General features: G+C 47.6%; 1 protein-coding gene across 1 annotated transcript in view; it reads right to left on the reverse strand.

The window, feature by feature from the left end:
- The window catches only part of LOC126571454 (Kv channel-interacting protein 4-like), a 41159-nt gene that overhangs the window by 1845 nt on the left and 15610 nt on the right, over positions 1–23704 (reverse strand). The window contains exons 2-6 of the mRNA XM_050229974.1: positions 18836–19394; positions 11564–11755; positions 412–485; positions 106–318; positions 1–17 (exon numbers count right to left, since the gene is read on the reverse strand). The exon at positions 1–17 is cut by the window's left edge and continues 1845 nt beyond it. Coding sequence (XP_050085931.1) covers positions 1–17; positions 106–318; positions 412–485; positions 11564–11755; positions 18836–19250 — 911 coding nt within the window. The 5' untranslated portion in view covers positions 19251–19394. The remainder of the gene's footprint in view (positions 18–105; positions 319–411; positions 486–11563; positions 11756–18835; positions 19395–23704) is intronic.

Below are 23704 nucleotides of genomic sequence, written 5' to 3' on the forward strand. Positions count from 1 at the left end.
CAGTTGCGATCCATTTTCTATGACAATGGTGAGAAAGCATTATTCCGATTACTTTTTGGGGCGCTCCAGAAGCTCAGCTGCCCAGCAGTCCACGGGCATCCTTACCTCAAACAACCGTTCGACCTTCTCCTTGATAGCTTGCTCCTCCTCGCAACCTTCCGGTACCTTGCCCATCAGCTCGTAGATGGCCGTCACGATCTCCTTCATTTCCTCCTTCGTGATGCACCCGTCCCCATTGATGTCGTACAGCGAGAAGGTCCACTGGAGCTTCTCGTCTACCGTACCACGCAGCAGGATCGATAGATTGGCGACAAACTCCTGGTGTGAGTGTTGGTTTGAGAGAAGAATGCAATGAACCAGACGAAACCAGAGACTCGGTATTGAGGCTAGCAGGCCGAACGGATACATTACCTCGAAGCTTAATGAGCCATTCCGGTCCAGATCGATGGAGTTGAAGACGTAGTGTGCGTACTGGCCACTGCTCGCTAACATCGTGACATCGAGACGGCATTTCGAGAAACAAAAAGAGAGCGAAAGAGAAAAGACCATGGTCCAGTGTTAGCTATAATCGATCGTAGAAAAGCAACTGTGGATGGAGCGAGAAAGCGGAATCTGCGAAGCAGCAAAATCGCCTGTAATGTAGTGTTGAGTTATGGTCATGCGATATGTTGCGCCACATAAAGTGTAAAAGATGGATAAGTCCCGGGGTGTGGCGAGTGTATTAGCTTAGTTGTTAATGTAACGATGATACTCGGTGACATTAGGGGGCATTGTTTGCCAGCAACGCCGCTCAACAACCACGGTCCTGTTGAGGGCGAGGTACGAGAGCTGCAGGCTCATCAATCCGTACCACCGCTCCTCGCCCTTTTCTTTTTCCCACTTCATCCTCTGGCGGATGTAGTTTTTGATGTTTGGCGCGAGGTCGGTCTACGGGGCGCCATTAAACTGCATTTACTGTCGCTTCTGCGAGCTGGCAAAACGGTGCCAGATCGAGCACGGCGAGGATTGAAATTTTGAAATTTAAATGAAGTCATCTGTAACGTGCCCTCCTCCCATCCTGGGGATGCCAACGGTGAGCGTCCGCAACAGGGCTCAACAAGCTTTCGGTCCCGGGATGGCACATTGCTCGGTCCCCGAATGATGCTAATGCTAATGACTAATTCCCCGGGTTGACTCCTGGTGTGCGGGTCTTCGGTCTCGCGCAGCCAGCGAAAGAGCTGTCATTTTGGTTCGGCTCGGGCACCGACCGGGGCCAAATGTCCCTACGAGGACCGATAACATGGTGACGGTGACGGTAGGGACCCCATTCCCCATAAGCTAAACGGTTGCTAAAAGCTCGTAGATTAGGTTATGGTTGGCGGTTCCTGTTGCGATGAATTCGAAAATGCCAGCACCGTAGTGTGTAGGAGTTGGAACTGTGTTGCAGATCCTGCAAAATGCTAACAAAATTATATGCATGCAGTTTAATAAATTACATTGGCGCGCGTGAGTTGAGCATTTGAAAAGAAATGCTTTAGTAATAAATCAAAATATTTGAAAAACACTATGATCAACCATTCCGAGGAATAGCCACCTATGATTTAAAAATATGTTTAGGATAAACTAAATATTTATCCAATGTAGAACACGTTCAATGTAGAACCGACATTACATTACATTTGCAGAGACGTTGAGCGAAAGAAACTAAACCCACATTTGTATTTCGCTGTTCCTATGCAAACGAACGATGCTTTGGCTAAAATGTTCACGTGATATTCCACTGTTTGCACCCCTTTTTGGCTGGTGCTAGAGAACTTTGAATTTGGGTACTGGAAACACCTGGTTGCCAAATAGATACTATTTACGGTACTACATGAGTTCCAAGGAGTCCACCTTTAGCGTTTAATGTACATCTGCTACTAGAAACGGCGATACTAGGGTTTCTCGTCTGTTTATTTGTGCAAACATTAACGTCTCGCGTAATTTTACATTTTAATGGGTTCATTAAATACTTCCCTAACATTTGCTCACGTATGTGTACATTCGCCAGATCGTGTATGTGTTAGATAGGTTCACACAGGTTAGCATACAACACTTTTAACTATTTGATTTAGTTGTCAAATTTTCCCATGAGCGTTTTACCATTTGAAGTACAAACAGCATAACTGCCCGTCCTCGATGATCACACTTTACACTCTTCACTTCCTGCCGAATGATCCATTTTTAATTCCTCTATTAAAGCAAAAGCCAAGCTTTAGTGAAACAGGTGCCTTAAACCCTCGCTGGACGCTGGCAAAGCGCCTGGCAAGTCCTGGAAAACACCGGCGATTTCACCGGCGGCTAGGCGCCTCCATCGTAAGGCACCTCCATCGTACGTATCATCCTCTTTGCTACGCAATCCAGCCGCTCGATCGAGCATAACTTCCCGCACCGAGTGGCGTTGTCTTTCGCACACGTTCGTACATCTTGCCTTTCGTTTGTTTTTGTCCGCCTTTCCGGTCTTCACTCACTCACTCACTTAGCATAAACACACGCGGCCAGCCTTATCCCATAACCGGCAGCGATGCGATGCCGGTGGAGCGAGCAGAGCAAGATTAATGGTGAAGCCAAGATTTACGCCACACAATTCACCAGCCAACCATTGACATCTTGCTCGGTGGCTACGGTGTGCTCGGTGGTATGTGCCACGGTTCTTGTGCCAGAAAACAAACCGTCAAGTTGGCGGCATCGACTTCGCGTACGCCTCGACTCGGGGAAATGCGAAAACATATCCAGCTTCAGCAGCTAGACGGACGAACGAAGCCGGTTGACGCTGTCTTGCCACCGTCGGCAAAAACAAACACGAACGCCAAAAGGGGACGCCACCGGTGGGCGTTTATGTTTAATTTATGCGTCAAGATTAGCGACGATTTCGCCCAGTTCATTGGCGTTGCGTGAGGACAAACAGTCGGTCGAAGGGGAAGGGTGACGCATTTTCGGCGGTCGCAGTGGCCGTTAACCGTGTCATAGTTCACCGGAAATTGATGGCGCAAATCACTTACTCCGTGTGGTCGGCAACTCATCGGTCGACCGATTATATCGACCGACGGCTGCTGCTGCTGCTGCGGTGTCGCTTATCGGACGTTTAATTTTTCATACGAAGGACCTGTCGGAAGCACGTTTCCACTCTCGCTTTCTTCTGCTTCAGCTGGCACTGACCACTCACCAACCACCGCTCTTACTTTACGAACTTTCCCGTCAGGTCCGGCAGGTCGCATTGCAAACGAAGGTCCACCCCTTTCGGAGTAAAGATTTACGTCTTCTCGCCGACAACGACAACGCAGACGACGACGACGATAAGCGACGAGGATCGTATTATGGCCACTTTCGGCATACCGGACGTTTACGTTTCATCGAGCTTTGATTTTACGAGAATTGCCAATGCTGCCACCGTTACCATCGAAGCAAGCCGGTGGTGGTCGAGGGTGAAATGAGGGTTTCGGTGCGACCGGTGCGAAATCGGCCAATCACGCCGGCATGGTGGCATTGGTGAGTCAATTTATGGAAATTCTTGCCCCACACACTCGCACGCGCCCAGGCAACCCAAGAAGCAATCAAGAATGCCGGCGACACCAGACAATCCTTCTCGTGCCCCGGGCCGGAATTGCCGGAAGTCGTTGCGTGGCTGAGTGTCATTTATGCCACAAGAAAACGAAACAAGAAATGGGTGGGAGAGCGCCCTGGTTGGCCCTGAAACACCGGGTTCAGGTGAATATCCTTTCGCGAAAGGGAGGCCACCACCACCCCCAGAAACCAAACGCAAGTTCCAACAAGCATCAATTCCAATCCAACCATCACACAACACTCGGTGGTTCGGTGGCTAGCGGTCTGTGTGCCGGGCGTGCTAGAGGGCCCCCGAGGTCCGGCAATTGAGTGAAGTTTCGTGTTTCGCCTTAAAACGATCGCGGCGTGGCCGTTGTTTCCCGCGATGCCTGCGATGCCTGCGATGCCTGTGTGATGTTATGCTGTTCGTTTATTAAACAAAAACACATTAAAACGGAACACCACCATCGCGGATGGGTGGATGAGGTGGGAATTGGCAGGAGATTGGCCATATCGCCCCACGTGATGCTGCTGAGCAAACGAGAGAGAGAGCTAGAGAGAGAGCGAGAGAGTTTTGGGCGCGCGGGGCGTTAGTATCGTATGGTAAGAAATCAAATGCTCGGCCCTTTGGCTCAATTCACGATCCAGCGCATTAAAGCGCATCTCGCGGGGCCGGTGTTTCCGGGATTTTTATTTTACATTATTTGGGGCAAAATGGCGCGAATCCCCGTTTATGGCACAGGGAACGAAAATTACCCGTTACTCGGTGCCAACGCAAACGTGGATGGTTCCGTGGCGAACGGGATGAGATTTATGACTCGCATCACGTTTCTGAATTGTGTTGGTTTTTTTTTTTTTGGGAGGAGGCTGGTAACGATGTGTTGAGCATATTATGGTTTTACACATTTTATGCTTTGCGGTAGGAAGTTGTTGTGCGGTTCGTGTCGGCCACATAGCTTTCGCATGAAACCTTTCAAGTTTGTAGATACATTTTTTATGTTAATTATGTAACAATCATTTCATTAATCGCACAATTTTCAAAACCATCTCTTTTCATCTTCAAAATGATACCAAAAATTGGAAACTTTTTTTTAAAATGAATAATGACGGAATTAGTAACGGAGATTCAATGGACAGCACAAAAAGCATTTGCATTTTCACTTCTCTCTAGGACTGAAATTATTCTTGGAAAGTAGTAACTTAGTTTATCGTTTGAAGTCGGATGGTTTCATTATTATTTTGCTTATTCCAAAACTAAATACATTTAAATGTTCCAGATAACATTAAAAGCCCATAATATTGATTCATCATGAGATGGTACAAGCTATTCTCTTAAAATAGAATGAATTAAGTCACTCAAAATGGACTGCTGCAAAATGGAATGGAAAGGACTGCTACGCGATAGGCAGTTCCTCCGCGCGTTATGTTAATGATTCGCACCGAATGCGACGTTTAATGACTACCAAGTGGCTACCATTTGCAACTCAATCGCTCATTTTGCACCCACAGCTGGGACTCGGACCGCGAAAACCCCTCTGCTCCCTTCCTAAACGAGGCAGGAATTAATTAGAGCCACATTTCAAAACAATTACATGTTGCATTGCATAATCCCGCGGCCCAGCCGGCCGGACAAGCCGGACAGATGTTCGGACCATTTGCAGAGCAGTTTCCTCCGGCGCCAAGGGATTCCCAGCGGGACCGGGAGTGCTGTGCGGTTTTTAGGGAGTAATATCCATTTCCATAATGATGTCCTGATGATCTGTTGACGGTGCCACCGACGGCACGTTAACGCCCCGTGGGACACGCTGTGGGCGCTGTGACCATAAATTGTCATCCATCCCGATCTTCCGCGCCGGAAATCGGGATATTCCGTTTCATTGTAGCTGTGGGCACCGTAAAAGGGCCACCAAGGACAGCAAAGACCGGTCCCGGTTCCGTTGACAGCCGCTTATGAATATTTATCGACAATGGATCACCGTGGCGCGCATTTGTAGTTTCCCGATGTTCCCGAGCACACGTTACTGTCAAAAACCCCAAACCAAACGGGGCGTAAAGTGAAAAACGTTCCACGTGATTCGACCACGGATTCTTTCACCGACCGGCGACCAGAGTGGTTCCATAAATCCGACATTTTCCTAGTGCTTCGAGGCACCGGCTAGTGCCAAACATTAAACATGCGAAATCATCTTGTGCACGCACACCGTTTGTTCTCATCTGGCCGACGCTCCGTCTGCACGCAACTATCAGGTCCGGAATCTATGGTTTTTTTTCTCCTTCAAGCTACTACCGTTCTCATGCTGCGCCTTGGCCGTGAAGCGGTCAAGCAAGACGGACCAACCGACCGAGCGGCGCTAGGCGACAAAAAGCATAATTTATGGGAAGAAAATTTCGTTAACAACGTCTGTCCAGATTTATTCATCTCTTTGTGCTTTTGCGGCGCGATTCGTGTGCTTGGCGGTCGTCTGCCGGCCACAGCCGTAACCTTAAGGCACGGTCATGGCTGCTGTGCCGTTGATGAGCAAAAAGTGTGTTTGATTTAAGTGCGCACAGCCTACTTTTTGTCACTTGCCCGAAATCTGTCGCACAAAACGCGATCATACGGCTCGAGGTCGAGCCTTTTCACTATTTTCATGAACCGCTCTCTCTCTTTGTACCCGCCATAAAAAAAACGCTCCAAAGTTTCCTTTCATCCTGTGAGCATTGGACTCACGGCACAGCGACCTCCCCATCCGCCTGGATTCGTTTTCCAAAGCTGTGGCTCAAACCCGAAATCCAAATGGTAAATTTAAGAGACGCCAAAAGACTCTTTCCACGCCCAAGGTCGTCCGTTTTGGCTGCCACTGGGCACCGGAGCACTGGTTGCACGGGTTCGCAAAGAGAGAAAACTAATTTCAGGCGAGCTGTTGGGCGGCCAACCGGAATGTCGCTACTCCACTTATGCACAGCAAAGTCCCCGAAGCGGAAAGGACGACATATCCTTTGAAAAGAGAGTTCCATAAATAAGTAAAAAAGTGGAACCAATCTCATCCCTCTCCCTCTCGCCATCCCCTGTCGTGAAAACACGATCGTAAAGTGAAGAAAACCTCATCCAACACCGGCGTCATCGTGGAACGGCCGAGGTGTACCGAGATTACCGGACGGTCTCTCCGTTCGATTCGATTCGTGTGGTGTTCCGGTTTTCGGTTATTGATTTTAACGCCACCAAACGCCACACCACTGCAATAACCGGTGTGCGATGTTTATGTAAATACGGTCGAGCGTACGTACACGCGTAGTAACAACGTGAAAAATGTGTTGTTGGGAAACCGAGGAGCGAGAGGAGGGGCGGTGCACATGACGAATGAATATTTATGATTGGCCCGTGGTACGCGGTCGAGAGGTTTCGAGTTTATTCGTTCCACAATCCACACCAGTCGGAACCAGTGAGGGCGGTTCCGGTATGTTTGACGAACACGGCCCCGGTTGGCGTTCGGTTTAAATTTCCTTCCACGAGTAAATCACACGTGGTTTGGAGGCGGCCAGGGGCGTCTGTACATCGGAAACCGTCCACGTGGGACGATCGGGACGTTCGACCGGCATTCAGATTCAATAGATTGCGTGGAGTCAGTTGAGATTTAGCGCATAAATCGCGGTTGCGTTGGGAATGATAAGTTGAGTTGTATTTCATATTCCACCAGGGAACATGCGGTCTCTGGACTCAGTGGAGTGATTCCACAGACCGAATGCTACCGTTGCTGAATTGTTGCGTTGGGATTAGTTCAGAAGTCAGACACTTGACATGTTTTAAGTGCAAATTTGGCATCGAAAGGACTTCAAGTAACATGCAAATAGCATTCGCAGGAGGAAAGTGAGTGATCGTAGATGCGAAAATAGAATAATGTTCCTTGCAGGTGCTATTTTAATCCACCTGCAAGGAACATTAAATTTTTTTAATAATTTTTTTTTTAATTTGCAATCTCCTTTGCATAGAGGAAATGCTGTATTGAAATGAATTAAAGTAAATTTATAATAAGATGATAAATAAATAAAAGACAGGCCGAAGAGGTGCGAATTTTCTAACATTGCATCTGCTCCAGGGTTAAGGCGCACTAATGAATAGCTGCTTTTGCTCATAAATATTTCAAATAAGCTTCATCCTCAATCATTGAATGTTATAGCAAAGGGAATCACATTATGCCAATCCTATCTGCTTAATTTCCATTTTCCGGCACAAACCATTAGTGGTATCGAAACAATTACACCAATCGCATTGTTCGACAATTACTCGACAAACAATGCTGCTACTCAAACCCGCAGGATACAGAGTAGTAAACGAGGTGTTGTGCCGATCGCAAAATGTATTGCCACGATTTATGGGACCAACATGCAGCCCAATCGAACATAATGTTATCTGTCTGTCCTCTCCACCTCCCCGAAACTTGTTGCATGAATCATACACGCAATCACCATTACCAAGCAGCACAGAGCGCAGCAGAGAATGGAGGCGCCTTGGATATTGGAACAACGTTGCCCCCCACCGAGGAAAGGCAGCGACATAAAGCGACCTTAATGTCAACAAAGTTTCTCTCCATCGACAGAAAGGAAGCGAGTTCGGGGTCTTTTGGGGTCTCTTTGCAAACCAGCCACCATAGATAAATCGTCTGAAACACCGAAAAATAATGCACAAAAAGCGAGCGAACGGCATGAGAGGCCGGGCGTCTCGATTGTTCTCGATCTCTGGCACGATTGCGATTCCGTGTCCACCTACCTACCCCCCCGGCACCGTCCGTGATTTAATGAATGCGCGCCATCAAGCGTAATGGTGCCGGAAAAGGCATTATTGTTCCAGCGAAACTTTCCATCCGAAACGCGGCGGAGAGAGTGCTTTCAATGAGCGCAATCGTCGAATGATCCTTATCACTCGCCTCCCCGCCCGCCACTACTGCTCGGTCGCCAGCACGTCCTTGGCCGACTCGGCGCAGACGTTCAACTTCATCGAGTCGCCTGTCCCATAACGACGTTCACCGCCTGAACTGGATACCGTTTAGCCCTGGTGACCTGAGGCCATCGGATGGCCATCAGCACCCCGTTGGCTATCTTAAACGGTAACACACTCAAACACTACAATAATGGCGGCTTCCTTCGTTTATGATCACAATGGAGATATGGAGGGGGAGTCTTTTTTCTCCCCCTTTCCATTTAAACATTCGCTCGACACCACAAATGGCGCCCAAAATGGTGCACACACTCAATTGGCGGCGTGTTCCTTCGCTGTGCCTTGTTGCCGGCAATTCGATCGACGCAAGACGCTCCTCTTCAGACGGTGCTATTGATGGTAAATCGAGTTACACGCACGATTTGGCACCGGTAGCTCAGGTGCTTATGGTAGCATTACGATCAAGCTGATATTCCGGACATGCACAGGCACATTTCTCTTCTTTTCCCCCATACAGGATCTTTCCGTCTGTTATGGGCGGTTGGAAAAGTTTTGGCTTGCAAAAAAAAGTTTTCTCCGCTTGTTTTCGCTGTTCCCAACAAACTTTCCGCCCGGATTCCGGTGCTTTATTGTGCGCTTCGCAGTTGTGCCAACCGGCAGGCCGGCCGGCCGGCTTGTTAGAAGGGATAATTGAGTGATTCTGGCTGGTTTTGGTGTCTACTGTTTTGGTTCTACCACCGAAAACATATGTATCATTATGATTGCTTTCCCTCATTTCGCGCGTGGTAATCATGCGTTGTGCAACCGAAATTCGTGCCGGCTGGCGAGGTATATGCTGTAAAGTGAGTGAAGAAGGTGGAATTCAATTACCGCACCATGTTCAACACGCCGTGACACCAGACATTTCTCCGGAGGTACACGAATTCGTGGTGGATTCTTATTGCAGTGCATGCGATCTGCGTTTGGATAGTTATTTCTGTATGTCAGGTAATGCAAGGACGTGATAGAGGTGGTTTGGTACCAAGGTATCCCGTTCCTTGTTAAAAGGAAGGAAAGGAAACAGCGAAACTTTGAAGCAAATTTCGATTAGTATGGGTATAAAACAAACACGTACGAGAGAGCATGCTGATTTTTAAGAATTATTCCAGGAAATTTGGTTGGAATACATAGTTTTTTCTTCAAAAAATTCCAGCAAACGGCATAGAGCTTTTGCTATACTTAACATTTATCGACCATCTCATGATCCCAAGATAATGAAATGAATGTGCGCTGAACCCTGTGGCGCTTACATCTGTGACGTCTTGATCGAATGTAAAATCGACATACATTTTACCACTTTATAGCCATGCTTCTGACGATAACGGTGGCTTCTATGATGAAAGCAGCGAAGCTAGCAGCATTCCAGGGCCACACTCGCTGAAGACACTTTGAGGAGAATTGCTCGACTAGCAGCAGCAGCAGAGGCAGCAAAAGAAGTCCTATCGCTCCGAACAATAAACATTTTGGAAGAATTTCCACTTCGTCTAAGAAAAAAAAAACGAAAACCATCGAGAGACACGCAGACCAGTGGATTCCAGTGCTGGTAAATACCGCCCCGGTCATTCGATCCGGTCGAGGAACACTTATCGTAAAATCGACAAGCGGGCGTCTGCACCAGTTTACAGCAAATAGTTACTGCGTTTGCCCTTTGCCGCAGCAACTCTTTCTGGCGCACAGCACAGATTCGTCGTCTGGTACGTGGGCTGGTGGCGCACCGGTAGTAGTAACAGTCAAGCGGTTCGCTCAACCCTAAAAAACCCAACCCAAACAGCACCAACCCTCCCGTAGCATTAATTAGCTGCACAACATTTCGCTCGCTCGCTGTGTGTCTGTGATGTGATGTTGCCTCGGTTTGACTTTAGAGTAAACAAGCAAGTTTGCAGTAGCAGCAGTAGCAACAGCAGTAAACTTGCTACTCCCGCTAAGAATGTTGGCCAGCACCGTGGAGTGGTTAGCGAAAAGACAAGCAACAGCAACCAAAAAGGCACGAGAAAAAAGTGCTCCACCGGTTCAGTGCCGGAACATCCGAGAAACCTGCGAGCGAGTCCCGAAATTGCACCTTCGAGAAGTTCAACAAGAGTACTGACTGCCTGGTGGGTGTGGAGCGTTTACCACCTGCGAGATGCTGGTGCGATCCATCGTCAGACGGTGTTGAAGTGCGCCCGAAAAACTTAAAGTAAACAGAAATGGATTTGACTTGGTTCCTCCTCGGCGAGAAGACCTCGGAAACGGTCGGCACTGTCCGCCATTTGCCATTTCACAGGGCATCCATTTCTATCAGATCCTCTCGGCCCTCGCAAAACTCGACGAAAACCCTCTGGGAGCGGGATGGCATTCGACAAACCTCCAACCGGTGTGGAGCGTTTTACTCGAATTTCCTGAGAATTTCCGTCCGACGTGCTGGACGCGATGGTAGCCGGGCATGTTAAACGATTGATCCTATCAGCTACAGCAATCGGTTTTTGGGGGATGTTTTTGGTGGTTTTCCCACGAATTCTCGCTCCACCGAAAGGTGACATGTCGGATACCGCGAAGGTTTGAGAACCGTTTTGCGTTTTGCGTTTCGGAGTAAGGTTACCCAAGTCAAATACCCAAGTGAACAATATTCGTTTGGACCGTGTAGTAGCATTAAATGGGCCGTAATAACTCAAACAATCAGCGAAAGCATTATGCGGAGCGTCAGAGCTTATGCGGTGCAAGCGGGGAGCAGCGTGGCCAAGGCATGGGAGCATAAAGGCACAAAACAAATCGCAAAAGCAATAGCTCGGAAGCTCCGAATGGCAATGGCTTGGAGTTGGTGAAGATGGGTCATCCATAAATGATGCAGCAGCAGCACAGACAGACACTCCTCAGTGCCGATGAGATTCGAGAAGACGAAGGAGGCGGCGGTGGCGACGACGACGACGGTGGCAACTCATCAACTACCGGCCACGACACGACAAGGCTACTGAGACTGCCTGACAGCACTAGGCTGGCTCTACGCGCTCTACACACTAGCCTGCCGCTACGCAGCATCTACGGATGGCCCTGGCAGCATGCTATCCTTACCACCGAGCGGGAAGAACTGCGAGTAGATGCCCTTGAACGTATCCTCCTTGACGATGCCGGTCGGACACTCGGCCTTGAAGCCCCGGTATATTCGCTTGATCTCGTCCTCGGTGAAGCGGGCCGTGCGCGTCAGCTCGACCAGCGAGTCCGGATAGTAGCGCGCCGGTACCGGCAGATCCTCCGCTTCCGGTTCTGCAAAGGTGAGAGATAAAGAGAGCGAGATAGAGGACGCAGCTTTGAATATCTAGTCGGATACGTGCAACGGGGAGGGAAAGTGTATAAATAGGAATACCCCTCTGGTATGCGGCTTATTCAATGTCAGAGAAGGAGCCAAAAACAAAACAAACCAAATCGAGAATACAATTCAACGGGATTCCAACATCAAGGTGTAGAAAGGGCGCTGTAAAAACGGTAGTAGAACGAAAGCGAGAGATGCAGAAGCCCCCCGTGAGGGACCTCAGAAGCACCTTCATTCGTTCTCGCTCTCGCTCCCTCTCCCTTACTCATTAAGACGATGTTATTCGCTCTGGAAAGGAATTTAAATTTGCATGAGTGTTGATGCAAATGATGACTACTGATGGCCGACTGCTGCTGTTCTGGGGTTTTCGTTATTCCCACCCCCATTCCCATTTTTGCTCCTTTTGCCACGGCCCCCTTCCTGGCACACTCTTTTCATATATATGACCACTTGAGCGAGTGGTAGCCCCCCTTGGCACTCGAGCTACCAGCGAGCCGTACTCGTCCGTTAGTAGCCAGTCTCACGCCTCAAGAAATAAAGCTTGAAGAACGTTGCTGGCATCGTGCGGAATGAAATGTTGAGCCGAAGCAAATTCATACGGTTATTAATCCCTCAGCAGCGGGCTAAGCAAACACTGGTGGCTGGTTTGGTGGTTTTGGGTGGTTTTGGAATGATAAATTAGATTGTTATTGTCGTGTGCTGAGGAGCACTGCTCTGTCTCTGGGCTGATTAGGTTTCTCGGAGAATTCTTGGGAAAGACATCATGCATTTCGCATGTTGATAAGGGACTCTCTGAGTTGATGAATTAATATCATCTTCAAAGGGGCTCTCAAACATTAATTTTAATGAATGCGAAAGAGTGTAAAGCTTTTGGAGTATCAGCACTTGTTATACAGTTCTAAAAAGTTAAACAACTAATACGTCTTTTTGGAAAAAATCCACATTATTTGTGTAATTTTCGTTATGTAATCATTGATTGACGATGAGACGGTGATCTTGTTAATTGTTAAAAATCTTGTTAAAAGTAAATTGTTATTTCTGCATCTCATTTGCATTATGCTGATTCTTAAATAATGTATAGTCGTTAGAAAATTCCTTAAAACAGATTCTGAATTGCAATCATCCGAACAGGAAGCACTTTCGGTCAGCAAACCGACGGACGAACGAACGGACACTACACGAAACACTTACCGTAAAACTGTCGAATGTTCAATATACCCATCGCTTCTGACTGCTTAATGCGATTGAACGATCAAGATGAGCTGCTGGCCACACTCTCCGGGCCTGGCCTGAGCGCAATGACGCAGCAGCACCAGCGATGGCAATTGAAATCCGATTAGCGTAATTACGAACGCAAGTCAATCGTACCAAACTCCGTAAAGCGGTTTCAATTAGTCCTCTATCGAGCCCCGAAGCCACACCGGTAGCTGTGGCTGTTCGTCTCCATTGCAAAAGGATGCGAGCAAGAGAGAGAGAGAGAGTTATTCGATACCGTCACGATTCGCGAAGGGAACACCGTGGTCACGCATTGACCGTTATGCGCGGTCCATTAAATTTCCGGAGACAGTTACCATTCCCCCTGACCCTCGAAGTCTTCTATTCACAATCTATTTCCTCTTATTTCCCTGTTTGCTGTGCACTGTCCACTGGGGAGTCGGTGGCACTCGAAGGAAAGAAAATGGATTTCAACTATCACCACCACAAACTCCCTCAGCTCGTCTTTGCCTCGCAACGATGGATCACAATATTGTACTGAGTTCACACAATTCACTGCGATTGTGGACAGTAACTGACAGGGGAAAAAAACTATTAATTACAATCACCAGCACCCCGGCCAAGACAAGAAACAGATCACAAACTGTCTGCGGTGTGCGCGCGCTTCAACAAACGACGACAGTCAGTTGGCATTTCGCGGAACGATCCGATCATCGATCACACAACCGAACCCCGGATTGGAGGAGGAAGAAGAAGAGTGGCGAGGAAAAGAAGGAAAAATTTGAGTCGAGTTTTCCACCAAAAACCAACGCACGGCGCATCTGCGAACGTAACAAACCCCGCGACTGATCGGAACCGATCGATGCGTCTGCATCCAGCACGAACCAATAACTTACTGACTGACTGACGGCCGGCTCCTGACGACTCCTCACTCCCACACGCAGACACACACTCATGCACACGTACTCTGTGCGAGCGAGCGAGAGAATGCGATCCCCATCCCCCACCAACAACCCCTTCGCACCCTCGATGTTACCTCTACGTCCGAGCAGATCGAGTGCGATCGCATCCCGCCGATGCCGGTGCCGTCCGTTCGAGATGATTGTGGCTCGTTCGGCCGCCTCCAACGTTGCTGCTGCTGCTGCTGCTGCTCCTTGGCCTTGGATCGGGTTGGCGGCTGACGGTTCGCTGGCGGTGTACGGAAGCGTGGCATCGTGGGACCGATGGTGATCGTCCGATCGTCCAACGAGCAGCCGGTCGAGTGCCCAAGTGCACCAGTCCAGCACGGCCGAACCGGGACCACGTCCACACATTTGGCGCGACCGCCAGCGATCGCTGGCCCGTTCGAACTGTGCACTGGCTGGCTGGCGCGTTTGTTGATGTGCCAGACCAGCGGCAATACACCCCCAATCCCCTTTCTCTCTTCTTCCTTCCACTCCCAGTCGGCGGGCGGTTCTGCTACAAAACACACCTGCAACCCAGAAAACCCAGAAACCCAGACCCCTGGTTCCGGTGGAGGCCGACATGACAAGTTTGGCTTTCAAATTGGCCGCCTGGGACCTGGGGAGTGAGTGTGCGTACGCGACGAGCACGTCATCGGCTTTGGCCGGCAGCTCCATTAACACCTCGGTAGCGCCCATCATCATCATCATCATCACCATCGCGCCCTGATCGTCGTCGTTATTGGTTTGTTCGGGATCACACGTCTCGGATTCTGCGCGCGGTATTGAGGGCGATGGTTAGTGTGGTGGGTTGGGAAGGGGTGGAACATATGTTTCGGTGAAGCGCCGCCGATTGCAACGCACCACACGATTTTGACGGTTCTTTATACAAATATTATTGTTCCTGCCTGGCAAGTCCGGACATGGCCGGATTCGTTAACCCATTGTCGTTGCTGTTGTTGTTTTTTACTGTTGGTGGCCTTTGCCTTTGTTGTTGTTGATGTTGCTGGGAGTTTGTTTCAAGTTCTTCTTTTTATCAAGGAAAGGAAAAAAATTGTGTTCTAGCAAAATGTTTTTATTGCTTTCAATTTTCCACATTTTGAAGAAGTACAAAGAATAATTTTTATACTTATTTGCATTAGAAAACATTATGCTTCGGTACTTCATATTATCTATTACAATAAAACGAATTAAAAATTGGAATATTCTTCAAACAACCTGACTTCAATGAAGCAACGTATCTCACAAGATTCCCCATAAAGCGCGCAACTAAAACAAACCATTTGTTAACGACCTCAAGGACACCATCGCCAAGCTGCTCCTTGTGCCCTTGAACGAGTGACTTCCAATCTCCGAGGGCCATCCATTTCACAAAATCATCGGACCAACGGTTCAACGGGCCGGGCCGAGGTTTAGTTGTCAACGGCGAACATGCCACCATTAATCAATCGCTTTTCGCTATTGAGCTGTACGAGAGCAAGCAATGGATGGTCTTGCTATAATTGTGCTGCTTCCTTCCTTCCTTCCTTGACCATCCTTCTGCACAAAAGCCGAACAATACCGGATCACTAGTAGTGGTGCACGATCCAAGCAGCCCGACAGTCGCAAGAGGATTGTGGCCGATCGCTAGCAAAATATGTATTTTACAATCGATCCGGCGATTCGGAGACTTCCAGACCGAGCGCGCTCGCGAAGCCGATCGGATTCAGCCCGCTCCTCAGTGTCTAGCGCACAAAGGCAATGGGAAGGGGAACACGGTATGAGGTCAAATGTTTATGTACCGCTATTTATATGGACCGTTTCGTGGGTAAACATCGGGCGCATGGAACGTGCCCGCGCGAGGGTGCAACCCTTAGGGATGGCGGGGTGGTGGTGCGAGGGTTTTTTTTGGCAAACGGTATGCCACACGCGGGAGGGCGACAACGGTGGAGGAAAACTGTTTCTTTTCGCCGGTGTTTGTGCGAGGTTCAAAGTGTTTGTTTATCTGCTGCCAGCAAAATGGATTAGATAGTTAGACAAATTTACTTGCGCACCGCACCCTCGGGAGGTATCCCACCCCCCCACCTTTGGAACGACCAAACCCAAAAGTGGTGAATAATTGAACGAGCCCCGCAATGGCCGGAACGGGAAGGTGCCAAAACAACACCCCAACGACCACGCCAGCGACGACGACGACGACGACGACGACGACGGGAACAACAAGTACTTCCTCCAAAAGGAATGGTCAAACCACCTGGATGACCTTTGGGGACACATCAAGTGAGGAGGATTCACCGTTTGGGTTTCGTCGTGTAAAAACTGATAACAAGGGCCGTTGGTTCGAATGAAAGTTTCATGAAGTTCACGCCCGTAGGCCGGAGCATCGAGGTTCGGGAATAATTCAGAACATCGTCGTCTGCGCCTCCAGACGAACACAATTTAACAATTTGGAATGGTGAAAGAATAACAGCATTTGATTGGATTTTGCATTTGCTGTTTTGATAACAGAGGGATCTGTTTTGATCGGTTATTGATTTTTTTTAGGAGCTTCTTCGCGGTGATGCCTTTTGTAGAATAAATCATTTAAAATTTACAAACCATTTCTTCAATGTATTCAGCTAATAACATGTATTCAAAATACATTGAAGTTCTAAATTCAGTACAAGGACAACAACATGTTTTACAAGGAAGGAGAATATATTCTAGAGCTCTCCAAAGTGATCGATAATCGAACAAGAGGCCATGATTGAAACGTTTATGCAACATCAACGCCGCACTAACCATGCCAAGGCAAAGGATTCATCACTGTCAACATAAGCTCCCACCACCGTTCCCGGGACCGTGTTCTGCAATCAACGATCCTAGGGAATGAGGTTGCCTTCTTTCAGCGATGTTTTCTGTGCGACTGCCATTTGCTCGACTGCTGGCCACTTTTTACACCATCCATCCATCCATCCATCCATCTATCCGTCGACCCTTGATTGCACTTGGCCGGACTTGTTTGATTTCACACGCTCAATCGGATCGCCAACCTCTTTCTAATGAAGTGTGTCATCGATTCCGTGTGAAATCGTTCACGTAATCGTCACGCTTCTTGACTGTCCGGGACCTGAAGGCTGTCAGGCGCGCTAGCAAGCCCTTATGTATGATTGTTCCCTTTTTCAATGAGCGTTGGAAGAGAGATTGAAGTCAACGAGTCAACGAGAAAGAAGCAAAAGTTTTAAATGAAATGAACACCGAGAGTGGGAGGGAGAGCGTAACGAACGAACAAAGATGCAAAAGGTCCTTGTGGTAGGTGTTGAGCGCCTGCAGAAGAATGTTGAAAGATTTTATTATCTTTTTTTTTTTTTGTTGTTTGAAAGCATCAACCACTGGCGCCTCCATCAGGCGCGGCGTGCCACTTACTCCGTTCGAAGGGTGCGCAATTCGTTTATTGCGAAAGTTCGGTGATTTATGGAGTTTTCGAGCGCGGCTCAGCTTCGAAGCGAGCGGTGGCACGCGCTCCATGTTGTGTTCCGTCATCAAGCCGGCGGCACGGCCGGCGGGCATACCGAGTGAAAACTGGTTTCGTTATTATTAGGAAGTGTTGCGCCTTTCTATCTATAGATTCGGTAGTACCGTACGCTACGTGCCAAGATGCCATGCCATGGGGGCGTACGGAAGGCACGTTACATGAATGATGAATTACAGAGAGTGTAATTTGTAATTTGAAGATGGCACATTTGACGAATTTTGAATAAATTTGTGTTTTGTGTTGCGGAGAAAATGGATCATTGAAAGCAGAAGTTCGTCACTTCGCGTCTTGATAGTTTTGTGCTTCTAATTATGAGTTTAAAACTAAATTGTCGCATGGTATAGTTTTATTTAAACTAAAATATATTTGTACCATTGGGAGTCATAATGTGCTTTCTCTTGTTACTATTAAATTACTGTTGCATTACTGGAAAAACCTCAAACAGCAATTATTACAATTACAGTTCTAATAATTGAAATAAATGCATTGATGCGATGAAACCACAAACGCATGACAAACTGATAAACTGGGTAATCTGCTAGTTAAAAGAGATAAATCAAACAACACTTCGTTGCCACAGTAATTAGTTTTATCAAGCAGAGCTTGTATCGTTCGAAAACCGCAGTATTTTTTATGTGATTTCCATTCACAGATCAACCATTTTCCAATCCTATTAAAACATTCCCATTCAAAATGAATGCTAAAAAAAGCAAGGATTATCAGATTTAAATACGCATTGTAACCACTCCAGCGATCAGCGTGGGATGCTCCACTGCCACGCTCGAACATAAATAGCGCTCTGCATCAACGAGAAAGGGAGGTGGAAAACCAAACAACAACCCTCTCATTACGCCCGTGCACCGATGTTGAGGTTTTCCGGTTAGATAACCGATAGAGCGGCCGACTTTTGATTTGCGCTGCCCGTGCTCGTGCCTGTGCCATGCTCGTGCCCGTGGCGCTCAATCAGCAATCAGCACATTCTGAATGATTAATGAGCGCTTCGATATCCACAATTACCTCCTTGCATGAACCGATTGGCGAAAGAAAGCAAACATAATAGCATCAATTAATGTGTTTCCAGAGCGCACATCGACTCTCTCCACTGGTGGTCCGCTGGTTGCCAAACGAAACCCCCTATCAAAAGAAAATCCCAAGATAATAGCGAAGCTCTTGTGGAGCCGCCCGAAGGAGTGGTGAACAGAAAATTAAAGTCAAATTTAATGCGACCACAAATCAATCAAATGAAACTCATTACAGTCGCTACAGACTCCAGGGTCGATAATAAAGAAAAGGGGAAAACCGAATAAAAATGACGTGCGAAATTGCGAAATGATTTTAGAATGCAGAATCGATTTATGTAAATTCATAATGCTTATCGAACTTACTGCTGCTGGCCGCCGGATCCGCACCGTCCAGGATGGTTTTGATGCGCTTGAAGAACTTCCGATAGACGGACTTGCCCTCGCCCTTTCCATCATCCTTGCCGCTCTTGTGCGAACCCTTTTTACCGTCCGCTCCGGTGGAAGGCTTCTTCCGGCTCACCAGATTGCCACGCGTCGATTCCCGCAACACGATGTCAACATTCGGTGTAGGGACTGCTGACTGCTGCTGTTGCTGCTGCTGCTGACATTGCTGAAGTAGCGTGTGTGCTTGTAGTTCCTGGTGTTGCAGCTGCTGCTTGGGCTGTTGCTGCGACGGTGCTGCCGCTTCGCTGATAATTTCGATCGCTATCTGCTGCTGCTGTTGCTGCTGCTGCACCTGTTGCGATCGGGTGGACGATGGTTTCGCTACCGCTTCCATGATTCACTGGTGCGCACTAGTGACCGTTCTAGTCACTCACGAGGAGCAGCGACACGTGCCGACGGGAAGTTACACGGATTTTTCCGAGATTTGTGACCGGTTTCCACTGCAACCCGTCACTGTACCGGTGCGTGCGAACGAACGCTGTAAGAACACAGATAAGACGGCCATTGAATTGAACAATCTGATAGAGAAACGATAAAGTTTTCGCCCCAGGATGCTACAGAAAAAAGCGGGGGCTTTTCTTAAGATTTTAAACGACTTTCGAAACCATAGAATAGTTTGCACGGAAGCCACTGTCCGTCTCCAGCTGAGGTTCGAGCTGCTCGAGTGTCGTTGCAAAGTTGCTGACCCAATCACAGTGTCGTACACTCTTTTTCGCAGAAAAAAAGCAGCTCCAATGAAAACTTATCGTACTGCCACAGCCAGGAGGATAATCTTCTTTTCACCGGACCCTTTATCTATTGCTTTCAATGTCCCAGAAGCTGACCGGCCGCTGAACGAAAGTTTCAGTTTTGTGGTACTTGGAATGCCCTCACTTTGGGCAAATAGGAGGAGAAGGAAGAGGAGGACGAACCAAACAAAATAGATTATCGCAATCAGGGAACAGGGACATCATTTGCGTACGTAAACGAAGCGGTTGTCCACTTCAAAACTTTGTCCCCGAACTGGACACTGTCTTTCCAGTGCCAGAGGGTCCAATGCCAAGCCCAGTTTCAACTATTTGCACTTTCAACCGATGATTGCTGATGCCAGGGATTGTTGTATTTGCGGGACCAGCGGCTTACACACATGGGTGTTTGCACAGCCACCCACACAATCTGGTGTGGCAAGCGGCATGACAGTTGACGGAGCAGCAAATACACAATGGCAACCGATGAGAAGCCCGATGTACGCCATCGTAGTATTTGTGAAAGTACGAGAGGATTAGAGGATAACAATGGTGCATCATAGAACTATCATGGTAAGCATAAATACGGCATGAAATTTACCGGGAATGGACAAGCAGTCGATAGTTATTTGCTTGATAAATCGTAAAAGCAATCACATGCAGAGTGCTTTCGATTTATAAGCGGATCAGTTGTGCTGTCTTTATGATACTAGCGAAGCTTGTTATTCGGTCGTTCGATTATGATTTGGCATTAAAAAGCAGAAGCATTTCTAGTTGCTCTTTCCTTACAATATTGTCAAATTAATCTCTTTTATTAAAAAAAAAACAAGAACAACAACGAGTCCTTGCCCGGACAGCGATAAGTAAGACGACATCTTTCACTCTGGACACGTTTTCCTTATCAAAATCCGTTTCAAACGAAGCCAACACGTCACCCAAGGGTGACACGAAACCCTTCGCCGACGCCTACTCCGGTTGACACCTTGTCGGATCAACGCCGGATGGTCACTGTCGTCTGGTCTCTTTCGATCATTAGTTTCAATTTCCGACACTCCGCCCGTGATAAATGGCCGGGTCTCTCTCAAACAGCGAACGGCGCTTTGGGACGAACCGGTCGCTAGGATCTTCAACCGGAAAGCTAATGTCCACGAGCAGGCCACCAGGGACCTGCTCTGTTGGCGTTGTCCAAGCTTGGTGGCTGCTAGTGCGAAGCGAAAGAGTTGCTACTCCTTTTAGTAACTTTTTCAGTTTTTGGCTCTTCCGCCAAGCATTCAGCGTGCGAAACACAATAAAACAAATAGGATAAAGGAATCCAAAAGGTGCGCGGCCGAGCAGAGATGTAAGCGGAACATGATGAAACATTCAAAAGCTTTTTGCAGTAAAAAGCTTTAAAGAGGCAAATAAAACACACACTATTGCCCTGCGATAAATGACCGGTACATTGCTCGTTTGATTAAGTTTGCTGCCATTATTACCTTTGAGAAACTTTGCTTAGCCGGCATTTAATGAGATTCCATTAAGAAATACGACTACCCATTTAATGAATGCAAACGAATGGAAAAGAAGGGAGGGAGGGAGCGTCCTGTGATGGTTTGCGCGATGCGAACAACCAACATAAACTCATCAGCCTGCCCATGGCGCCATCGTTCCGTGGCCTTAGTTGGTCACCATAACATCTCACACAACTCTATCCTGGGACAGTGTATTACACTGGAACGCGTCGCGGCCCGTCAGGCATCATAGTCATGGTAAGCATAAATACGGCATGAAATTTACCGGGAATGGACAAGCAGTCGATAGTTATTTGCTTGATAAATCGTAAAAGCAATCACATGCAGAGTGCTTTCGATTTATAAGCGGATCAGTTGTGCTGTCTTTATGATACTAGCGAAGCTTGTTATTCGGTCGTTCGATTATGATTTGGCATTAAAAAGCAGAAGCATTTCTAGTTGCTCTTTCCTTACAATATTGTCAAATTAATCTCTTTTATTAAAAAAAAAACAAGAACAACAACGAGTCCTTGCCCGGACAGCGATAAGTAAGACGACATCTTTCACTCTGGACACGTTTTCCTTATCAAAATCCGTTTCAAACGAAGCCAACACGTCACCCAAGGGTGACACGAAACCCTTCGCCGACGCCTACTCCGGTTGACACCTTGTCGGATCAACGCCGGATGGTCACTGTCGTCTGGTCTCTTTCGATCATTAGTTTCAATTTCCGACACTCCGCCCGTGATAAATGGCCGGGTCTCTCTCAAACAGCGAACGGCGCTTTGGGACGAACCGGTCGCTAGGATCTTCAACCGGAAAGCTAATGTCCACGAGCAGGCCACCAGGGACCTGCTCTGTTGGCGTTGTCCAAGCTTGGTGGCTGCTAGTGCGAAGCGAAAGAGTTGCTACTCCTTTTAGTAACTTTTTCAGTTTTTGGCTCTTCCGCCAAGCATTCAGCGTGCGAAACACAATAAAACAAATAGGATAAAGGAATCCAAAAGGTGCGCGGCCGAGCAGAGATGTAAGCGGAACATGATGAAACATTCAAAAGCTTTTTGCAGTAAAAAGCTTTAAAGAGGCAAATAAAACACACACTATTGCCCTGCGATAAATGACCGGTACATTGCTCGTTTGATTAAGTTTGCTGCCATTATTACCTTTGAGAAACTTTGCTTAGCCGGCATTTAATGAGATTCCATTAAGAAATACGACTACCCATTTAATGAATGCAAACGAATGGAAAAGAAGGGAGGGAGGGAGCGTCCTGTGATGGTTTGCGCGATGCGAACAACCAACATAAACTCATCAGCCTGCCCATGGCGCCATCGTTCCGTGGCCTTAGTTGGTCACCATAACATCTCACACAACTCTATCCTGGGACAGTGTATTACACTGGAACGCGTCGCGGCCCGTCAGGCATCATAGTTGGTCGGCTATCGCAAAATGGAGAGGCCAGCGCGAACGTGCAAAAAAAAAGGTCACCGAGAAGAGCCATTATTAGCGTCTAAATGGCCGCACTAATTGCAGAAATGGCCGTACACAATTGAGCGCAGCCATTCGCTGTTCACTTGCCGTAGAGCCATGCTGTACCGAGGCTTTCCTCGGTTGTCGCGGTTGGTCGTCGCGGTCGTGCCCGCGGTCATGCTGGCTCTAGGGCTACACACAGCGAAGATCGTAATTATTTTAACGATCTATATCAAACGAGGAAGAAACACACTCTCTCTTCCTCGTTGTGCTGACACAAACACAAAACCGTTGGTGTGCAATGCTACACTACTACAACTATTAGGTGGGCCCCGAGTGTCCTTGACATTTGTGATGCTTGATTGTCATTTGATATGCTAAACTTACACCCAACTAACGCACCTGGGTGGTGTTTCTATTAAAAAAGAAAAGTAAGATTCAGGCATTTTCCTCCCTCAAACTGAGTGATCCTTTATCAGTGTGTAGCCTTACGACAACCGGACATATGCTGAAGGTGGTTGAACTTCTCCTCTAACAACTCATTTATTGATTTCATCGGTTTAATCCTATCCAGGTGCAAAGCAAACAGGGCTAAGCATAAACACAACACTCGCATCGAAAGGAATCACATGCCAGCATACCGAACGCTACTCTAAGCATCTTATAGCCTTATGGGTTTCTTAATTTTTATGGATCATGCAAAGGAAAGATTCAATTTACTTCCAATTTGTAATTAAAATGTGTACGATGTGTGTGCTTATGTTTAGACGACACAAGGTACCATACCCTCATGAAACTCCAAGACTCTTGTATGCTTTCCTTGATGTGAAGCTCATAGTGCAGCTCAAAAGTAGCAGGACCTTAATTAAGGTCAGCTAATTGTTTCAGGAGAAGGTTGTATAATGGACAAACTAATATACTTTACATCCATGTTCCATGTGTCACGATCACCTAGAGTGAAGTACATTCTGTTAGTTTCTACAAAAAAACTAGCTTCAAAAAATACTGCTTCGATAGCGCCACGACTTGCACATGCACCGTTTGCTACATGACGAACTACATGATGGAAGTTAAAATTAGCCTTCAGCCCGATACTTTCAGACCGT

Source organism: Anopheles aquasalis, chromosome 2 (assembly GCF_943734665.1).
Source record: "Anopheles aquasalis chromosome 2, idAnoAquaMG_Q_19, whole genome shotgun sequence".
NCBI classification, from domain to species: domain Eukaryota; kingdom Metazoa; phylum Arthropoda; class Insecta; order Diptera; family Culicidae; genus Anopheles; species Anopheles aquasalis.